This window comes from Petaurus breviceps, unplaced genomic scaffold (assembly GCF_028583685.1).
Source record: "Petaurus breviceps papuanus isolate PSGF00001 unplaced genomic scaffold, PetGlider_PUasm1.0 214, whole genome shotgun sequence".
NCBI lineage: Eukaryota > Metazoa > Chordata > Mammalia > Diprotodontia > Petauridae > Petaurus > Petaurus breviceps.
In genome coordinates this window covers 14236137-14245829 of record NW_027185863.1, presented here as the reverse complement: position 1 = coordinate 14245829, position 9693 = coordinate 14236137, and the positions used below count along the sequence as shown (strand labels likewise).

General features: G+C 40.0%; 1 protein-coding gene across 1 annotated transcript in view; it reads left to right on the top strand.

Annotated features, from left to right (window-relative positions):
- Nucleotides 1–9693, top strand: part of ARHGEF7 (Rho guanine nucleotide exchange factor 7) — a 310305-nt gene that overhangs the window by 758 nt on the left and 299854 nt on the right. Inside the window, exon 2 of the mRNA XM_069094099.1 lies at nucleotides 78–244. Coding sequence (XP_068950200.1) covers nucleotides 80–244 — 165 coding nt within the window. The 5' untranslated portion in view covers nucleotides 78–79. The remainder of the gene's footprint in view (nucleotides 1–77; nucleotides 245–9693) is intronic.

Sequence of the window (9693 nt, the reverse complement as noted above, 5' to 3'; positions counted from 1 at the left end):
GGGGGGGGGGGGGGTGAGAGGCGGCTCCGTGTGCAATTTCTCTCCCTTTTCCCTGCGGATTTCTCTTCCTCTGGCAGCTATGAATTCCGCCGAACAGACCGTTACGTGGCTGATTACCTTGGGGGTGCTGGAGTCGCCCAAAAAAACCATTTCGGACCCGGAGGGCTTTTTGCAGTCGTCTCTGAAAGATGGGGTGGTCCTCTGCAGGCTGCTGGACCGCCTGCTCCCCGGGACCATAGAGAAAGTAAGTGCAATATCACCTCTCCACGCCTTCCACCGCGCTCCCCCCACCCCACCCCACCCCACCCCACCCCACCCCCACAAAATCTGATCATGTCAGCCGTGGCTTGATTGTGTGTTTTACCAGAGGACTGGACACCCAGCCACACGCAACACACCACACACATCGACACACACCATTTTCTCTCCACCCCCTCAGAAATAAAGCCCTGCTCAGCCCGCGGGGCAGGGCGCATTCAGCCTCGGGGCTGGGGAGTGCGGGGACGTGGGCTGAGGGACAGCACTGCCCCCGGCGCCTTCTTCGCTCTCTCCCTCCCCTGGAGCCCCCGAGAACCGGACGATCTGGGCACTAGCCCGACGCACTTTCCTTTGTGCGCTGATCCATCCCCCTCTGGAAAGCCCAGCCAGCGCGAGAAGGAGCGAGCAGCGCTCCCCCCTAGACAGCCGGAGAGCCCCTCTAGCGGGAGCTCCAAAGGCGCCATTGTGCGGGGGAAGTGGGGAGGGGGCGCCGAGGGGCTCCGCGGCGGCCCAGGCTGCATTCGGGGGCCGGGGGGGTCACCTTTAAAGGATCAGGGCCCGGAGAGCGCGGAGGCGGGGGTGCATGAGCCCCAAAGCCAGCCACGCGTCTCCCACCGCCACCGCTCCCGACTTGGGAGCAGCTAAGAATAGCTCTCATTTTTAGTTCTGCCCAATATTTAGTGGCTTCGCACAGGTTGTGAAAAGTCGAGGTGGCTGCAGTTCATTGACCCCCGCAGAAAAGCTTGTTACAATACGGCACGCTTTCCTGAAATGCCATTGTTCAGACCAATTTTTTGGTCGCGCACCACAGTTCAACTTTTCTCCTTTAGAGGGTAGGGCGGCGGGGGGGAGGGGGGGGGAGATGTAAACTGACCGGCTACTTTGTAATTTTCCCCGCACGAACTCAACAAAAGCTGAGGGCTTGGTTGGGGAATAGTTTATGACTGCAATATGGCAACAATTCCTCCTGGAGCCCAAGTAAAGATCTTGGGATCCTTCATTGAAACCCCCCCTGTAAGGATTGATGTAAGATCCTTGAGTTTTGTTCCCAGATTCAGACCTTGTGTTTGCACAGAACTGATAGCTCCAGAGAGCCTGTTACTCATAATGTCTACAGCTAATAAGCTGCCTACTCATTCTGGGGAACATATGTGCGAACTTTGACCTGCATATCTTTGAGGGCCTGAAGTTTATTTTCATACTGGGCTAGAAGAGGAAAGGGAGGATCCAGTGCGTAGGATGCTCCCTCTTTTAAATGTTAAATTCTAATTCAATTTTTCTTCTTCTGCGAAACAGCATTAAAACTGGCGAATAATTATAAGAAAGGTTGACTGTCCAGATTTGAACATTTCAGAATTAGAATGGTGTCTTGAAAATAACGAGAGAATTGTTTATTTTTAATATTTTATGCTGGATATTAGCCATTAGAATGAACAAATTCATCATAATACAACAGAAGTGGTTTATAGTCAAATAGTATAGAGAAATACATTGTTACTGATCTCACCAATAAGTTGGAATATGTCCTTTTTCTTTCGTTTTAAAAGACAAAAAGCTTGTTTACTGATAGTGGATTATGAGAAGTTATGCAATACAAATCAACAAATATTTATGAGTCACTCACAATATAGAAAGCACTCACTATTACAGGTACTTGGGGGATCCAAAGATCACCCATTTCACTTGCTTTCTATATTTTCCTTCCCAGGGAACAACTTCATAAAAACAGTGACCCCTCTTTTTTATTTTTTAATGAGTTCGCCCTATTCTCTTTGTCCTTGAGATAGATCAAAATGTTTTGATTCTAAATGATGCTAATGTCATAATAGAAATGTGATTTAAGATAGGAAAAAAGGAGTAGGAGCTAACTTTTCAGAAACCCCAAAGACTTTGTTTTCACTTAGACATCAGTATCTCTAGTAATAAAAACCAGATGAGAAGTACCGAAACTAAATGATAAATTAGCAGAATTATGGACAGAAAATATTTGTCATGGATTCTAAAAGCAATACTTTAAGAAACCTAATCTTTTGTGTTGATAGCAAGCACAATTCTCTAGAAATGCATACTATTATGGTTAGGCCTCTAGAGTTATTTTAACTAGTAAATTTCAGTGAACAATGGTTTCAAGTTAATATTCCACTTTAGATTATGGAAAGCTATTCTTTAAGAACTTCAGAGATCACATCATTTAGTTAAAAAAAGTAGAAAGGGTTTCAGATAAGTTTCAGATATACAGACATCATAGAAGTCACAAGTAAATGGTATCAAAATGAATGTTCAAGTTGAGACCCAACCCTCTAAAGTCATTGAGCAATCACTTGTATTGAATATTATTTTCACATTTTCCAAGGTCATAGTGTAAGATCATTCTGTCACCATATATGATAAAATTATAAAGTAAGAAATATTCATGGTTCAAAAGTAGGGGTAAAGCTTCAATTTTGAAAAGTCCTAATCAGAGGGATTTCCTAGGAATTATAAATCTGCTTCTATTCCCAAACAGTTATTTATTTTAAAAAATATTAGTGTGCATATCAAATAACATATGCTGTGATACATACAATTCTGATTCACTTGAAAGTAGAATATGAGATGGAACAATATTTCCTTTAAAATAAAAAAAATCTGAATTTCACAGCATCTCAATGTTGAGATGATAGACAAGGGGGTGGGGCAAGCAGTCTGTGCATTGGCTTCTCTAACATTTAAAGGATCTGAATCCTTGTCCTCGAACCCTGTTTCACCAAAATAATTTTAATAACAAATATTTAACTAAGCAGTTTTGTAGCTCTACACTAACAAATTCACAATTTAAAACTATTGGCTTTGGAGAAGGGCACTCTTTTATTAAGGAAAGTTTTAAGGCAGGCTAAGAATTCTCAGATGTCTTTAATTAGGTAAAGCATTTGCTGGTGTGTTTCTTCCATTATACTCATTTGTCTTGTTTTTGAGCTGGTAATGGGGTGGGGAAGAAATAAAATAGGAGGACATTCTTTTAATTTTATATTTTGTACTTTTCTCATATGTATTTTGAGAGTTTTTAGGATTTTCCTTTTTTGCAGAGCATTTTTTTTTAAAGAATGAAATGTAATAGCAAAAAGGAAATTAGAAATTTAAGTGGGAAAGAAATAATTCTGTAATAGTATCAAGATTGTATTTTCTATCTGTGGCAATAGTATAAAGTATTTTTAAAAAGCTCTGTATGAGGAAAAATCACATGTGCAGCAATTGTTTTTTTCATAGTGGTAATGAAGTTTTGGTGATGCAATCACCCTTGTGATCAATTGTGACTCTACAGCATAATAAACTATAAACTTGGGCTTCTCTAATGAATAGTTAGCTGGCCACAGTGCTAGATGACTACTTAAATACATTGAGAGGCATAAAGTTAACACTCTAAACATCCTTAAAATCATTTGCTGAGAAAACCAGTAATAGACAATCAAAAGACACAGAATTTTCATGAGAAAACTAAAATCATAAAAATAATGAGAACAAAAATACTATTTTAATGCTACTTTTATTAACCTTTGAATGCCTCTGAAATCCACATTCTCTGGAAACTGTATATTCCTTCTTGCGAGTTGTTGGAAAGCAGAGGTGCATGTAAATTACTTTGTGTATCTAAAATTGTGTGCAGTAATAACAGATGAGATACTGGCCCAGACTGGGAAGATGTTTATCGTGTGGGGGATTATCCTGTATTTCAGTGTGCAGAGACAGCTGTCTCATTTTTTTTATCAGTTTCGATGCATTTAATAATTAAGACAATTCAAGTCAGTAATTATTAAGCACCTAGTGCTATGTTCTTCTATGAGTGATTGATTCAAAGATAAAGTTCATCTTCTCTAGGAGCTTATAATCAAATTGGGGGGAGATATGACGTAAATACCTAAAATAAGAGAATATGAGACTGTTAGTTAGTGATCAGATGTTATAATGCATGCTGCAGAGTGCTGATGCCACAGGAATTTAGACAAGGGGGAGATCTGCCTTTGAGCCCAAAGAGATGTTGATACCTTTGGTTAGCACTCACAACTTTCATACTCTGTTCTTTCTAATCCCCCACCCAACAGAATAGATACTCTATTCCCTAAAGTAAAATCTGGCAACTAGTCACTGTCTTCCCTATCTATATAAAAAGAGTCAATAATACATTTCAGGATTTAGGAAAATGCATCCATGGTAGCCTTACTTTCCTAAAACATGGATTCCATTACTCTTTCCAACCTATCTCCAAATTCTGCTGCTGGCCTGGGAGTCAGGGGGAAAGAAAAACAGAGGCTGAGACATCCTTGGAGAAAATGATGAAAAGAGAAAGGATATTTTCACAGAACCACAGAGTCTCAGAGTTGGAAGGGACCTTAGAGGTCCTCTCCAGTTTAACCCTTCCCTGAAAAAGAATCCTCTCTCCAATATACTGGACAAGTAAGTGGTAACTGACTTTTTTCCTGAGCATGCCACCAGAAATCTGTTTACTTGTCACTCTGTTGTTCCCCTCCGCCTCTTTTGGGCGCCCCCCCCCACAAAGGACTGAGTCACTAGCAATATTTAGGTGGCCATATCTTTAAGGCAACTTGTGGGCATTCAAAAAATACTTGTTGCCTAATAGATATTCAAATTGAAAATAATAAAAAGACTGATAAACATAATTCATTTTAATAGGGGTCTTTGAACTTCACAGAACTTCCTATTAATTAAATTAACTTGTTGCCAATTAGGGAAAAGGACTAGAACTGTGATTTCATTAATGTTGAAAAATTTGGGATAAGGAAACTTCCTCTGTGTAGGAACTTTTTCTGCAACTTATAGTGTTTGAGTTTCCTAGAATACTGGTAGGTTAAGTGACTTAAGGAGTCATGGCCACTAAGTCAGGGGGTGGCAACCTGCAGCTTGGAGGCCACATGTGGCCCTCTAGGTCCTCAAGTGCGGTCCTTGGACTAAACCCAAACTTAACAGAACAAATGCCTTTAATAAAAATATTTGTTCTGTAAAACTTGGACCCAGTCAAAAGGTAGCACCCAAGGACCTAGGAGGCCACAGGTTTCTCACCCCTGCTTATGGATTAGCAGCAGTATCAATGCTAGTCTTCCTGGATCTGAGATCAGCTCTGTATCCACCACAGGAGGGCTGCTAATTAACTCATTTTACATAAAAATGAAGAGATGAATTTTGGTTAGATACTCTGAATAGTGATTAAGTGGAACACTGAAGGCCCGGTTTTATGAGCTTGTAATTTTAAGGTACCATGTCAGCAGCAGTTTCCTGTGTTTGGTTTTCTCCTTTCCTTTGTGCCTTCTCTCTATTTACAAAAGAAGAGGTGAATGGGGTTGTACTGAGGGGAACATCTGGTCTACAGTAACTGCATTTAATATACAACTCATTAAAGATAAAGTAAGCAAACCTAAGTTCAATTTCAACATCACTCCCCACGTAATTTCCCAACAGCTGGCTATTAAATGTAAAGAATTTATGTTAAATCCAAACCCTCTCCTTATCTCCATTTTTTATCCCAAACTTATATTGGGTAGATTTTGCTTTTGAGAAAAGGGTGATAGTATGCCATCCCACTGCTTTTCCTGCTTTTTTAGAATCATGTGTGTGTGTTTGTGTATGTGTAAGCACACTTTATTGGTTAAACCTTTCTACTACCTTGTATCCCCAGTGGAAAGCATACCCAGCCATCCCACACTTTTACTTCTACTACTTTCTGTTCTTAAGAAACAAACACATCTGGGGCGGCCAGGTAGCACAGCGAGTAAGAGCACCGGCTCCAGTGTCCGGATGACCTAGGGGATCAAATCCGGGCTCAGACACTTAGCATCCACCCAGAAACACCTGGCCGTGTAACCTTGAGCAAGTTACTTAACCCCAATTGCTTTAAAAAAAAAAAAAGAAACAAACACATCAGTTGCATCTATTAAGTCCCTGTTCTGCCTTCACTACTCTATTCGGTACTTGGGGGAATGCAAGAAGGGAGGATATGACTGTCTCTGTCTTCAAGGAACATATTATAATTTTGTTGGAGAAACAAGGTTTAGAGAATAGCAGGAGAAAGAATAAGATTAAGCACTTGATTGTCTAGCGTAGAAAATAAACGGTATAGAAAATAAAGAGTCCGATGCAGGAGAGAGCATTGTAGGATGTAGCTCTAATAATGACTAAGAAAGAATGAGTGTAATTAACTGAACAAATTAGTGAATAATAACTTTCGTGCAAGGGAGACAATGTTGTATAGTGGGTAAGAAGTAAACTTCAGAGTCAGGAAGATCTGGGTTAATGTGATCCTTCACCAGTCATGTTGTCTTTTTTTTTTTTTTTTAAGATGGGAGTTGGGGTTAAGTGACTTGCCCAAGGTCACATGGCTGGGTTTTGTGTTACGTGTCTGAGGTAGGATTTGAACTCAGGTCCTCCTGACTCCAGGGCCAGTGTTCTATTCACTGTACCACCAAGCCGCCCCAGTCACGTTGTCTTTTGATGCTCCAGGCAAATCTTTGTCATAATTAAGTTGCAGAACAGGTACTGATTGTCACTGGTGAAGGGAGTTTCCACATTGGGGAGTTCCCTACGTAAATGAAATTACAGGTCTAGACCCAAAACAAAAACAAAACACTTTTGCATAGTAGTTAAAAAGATTTCATGAAATTAGTGTAGTGACTTGGAAGGAACACTGGATTAGGAAGGAGAATCTGGGTTTTAGACCTGACCCTGTGATGTGCTGACTGGCTATACAAGTCACTTATTGTATCTAGGTTTTTGTGTCCTTGTCTCTACACATTAAACATAAACCTTTTGTATATGAAGGGAGGTGGTATACTCCATTCAGAAGGACTACAGTTATCCCTTCCACATTGAAACCTTCACCATCACACTTTTGATATATCATGGGTTGATGTAAGAAATTAAAGGGTAATTTGGGGGGAGCTTTGCCAAAGCTGCAAATGACACACAAAGGCCAGCAGATGACATAGAAAAAGTTTAGAAACTCAGAAATGCATAAAATATGTGTATGGTATTGTATAATATAGTCCATACCCAAATACTTAACCCAAATTTTAAAATAAAGTACTTTAAACCCCATAAAATAAAAAGAAGAAAATTCAGACTTCTTCTCTGGTACAAAGGGAGGGCCAAAAAATTTTACACAGATTTTCCAGATTGCTGGGACACCATGCCCCTAGCCCCCTTGATGTGGGAGGGATAACTGTACTAGGAATCTGTAGACCTGGTTCCAGTCTGAACTTTGCTGTTTGCTAGCTGTGTGACCTTTGGGGAAACACTGAATATCTTTGGGTTTCAGTTTCTTCATCTGTCAGATACTTTAACCACATCTGAAAGATCTCTTCCAACTCTAAAATTCTTTTTTTTTTTTGGTTATTTTTTTTAAAGGAAGGCAAGGCAGTTGGGGTTACGTGACTTACCCAAGGTCACACAGCTAGTAAATGTGTCAAATGTCTGAGGTCATATTTGAACTCAGGTCCTCCTGATGCTAGGGCTGGTGCTCTATTCACTGCCCCATCTAACTGTTCCCTAAAATTTTGTGTTCTGACTTTTACTCTTAACCTCTAAAAGGTGAATTTTATACAAGAACTTTTCAAAAATAGTCTCTGGCTTTCATGTATGATAGGCACTATTACCTTCATGAGGCTGGTTAAGTATACATCTGTATTGCAAAGTTACCCAACTCAGTTTTTAGGGACAGTCAGTCACGGCTGCATTCCCTACCCCTAAAATAGAGAATTCCATTAATCTACCCTCATTCTCATTCTGAAATTGTTTGGACATCTTAAGAGTAAATGGAGCTATTGTTATTAAATATTAAGTAGTAGTAGGGGGAGGGATTGTAAAAGGAAGTAATTTAGCATATTGGCCTTCTACTATGAAGTTCATTATGATAACTGCGCTAGGCATATTGATAGGGTCATAAAATCATAGATTTACATCTAGGAGGAAACTTTTAAGTTATATGTACCAACCACTGGCCTTTAAGAAATGAGAAAAGGGGGTTGCTAGGTGCCGTAGAGCACCACAGTAAATAGAGCACTGGCCCTGGCGTCAGGAGGACCTGAGTTCAAATATGACCTAGCTGTGTGACCTTGGGCAAGTCACTCAAACCCAATTGCTCTCCAAAAAGCAAAAAAAAAAAAAAAAAAGAGAAAAAGTATTCATTTTCTTCTACAAAAATATTTGCAATCTTGCAAAAAGCTTACTACAATTTACTTAGCTGTTTAAAAAAAATCACCTCAAGAGCTAAAGGACATTGCTGGAAATTTGTAATCCTGATTTACATGCTCAGAACCTGGGGTAATTCTGAGATCCCTGAGTATTCCCTGGCAGCTGGGGATTTGAAGGACATCTACATATGCATTATTTCTGGAGAAAGGTGAACCAGATGGCTGCCTAGGGTCTTAAAAGTCTGCATTGCCATAGTGACTTAAAATGTGGGTGGGTGATCCAGATTACAGCCAGCTCCCAGGTTGCTGAGCTAAGTCTAGAGATGCTTTGTAAACCTTAAAATCCTATGTTAATGTGATTTTTTTGGTTTTTACTACTATTGTCATTGGGGACTCTGTAGGCTCCAGTCATATCAGAGTTTGGGGTACAATTTATCATTCTGCAAGCCTACTATTAAATGCCTGTGTGCTAGACCCTACACTAGATGGTAGTGATACAAATACAACAGTGAAATAGTTCCTTCCTTAAAGAGACTTACATTCTACTACGAGGAGGGTAAAAATCAGAGAAAAATGGAATTGAATATTTCAAAAAACAAAGGAGTTCTAGACACAACCCAAATAATACCTTTTAAAGCTAAGTATAATCATTATCAATGAAAGAAGATGGTTTTACAACAAAAGAGAGGCATTTCCAAATGTTAGGGATGGAGCTAAAGCGTGCCCCTGGGGAAAAAAAAAAGCAGTAGACTTTAATTCTCATTGAAGAGGAAGCAGATACTTCTGTGGCAAAATGAATGAATGAAGGGCCAATTGATGATCCGTGGTGGATGGTTCATTTGTGTCTTCCTACCACCGAATCTTGTTGTAAAATACTGCCTTCCTTGTGATCATTCTGTTGTCTTTAGGACCTGAGATCAACAAATTGGGAAGTCCCCTTTTTCTTCACTTTTTTTTTGGTGAATTTAGCTGAGGTAGCCCGTTGTCCAAAGTATATATGTAGCTAAACACATGGGATCATGGGGCAAAGGTAGTTTAAACTGGAGCACAGAGGTTGGGTTTATTTTAGCTGTCATTTATTTATTTTAGTTGTCCAGTTTGCCTTGGACAACTCCATATGGCCAGATTCTCTAGTGCCTTTTATCATGTGGCAAAACTGAGCTGGAAGTGTAAATGTTTTCTTCCTGTCTTACAGAAAGATGCCAGATAAATACATGGTGCTTTGTTTTATTTCTCCACCAGAAGGCCTCCTGTAATG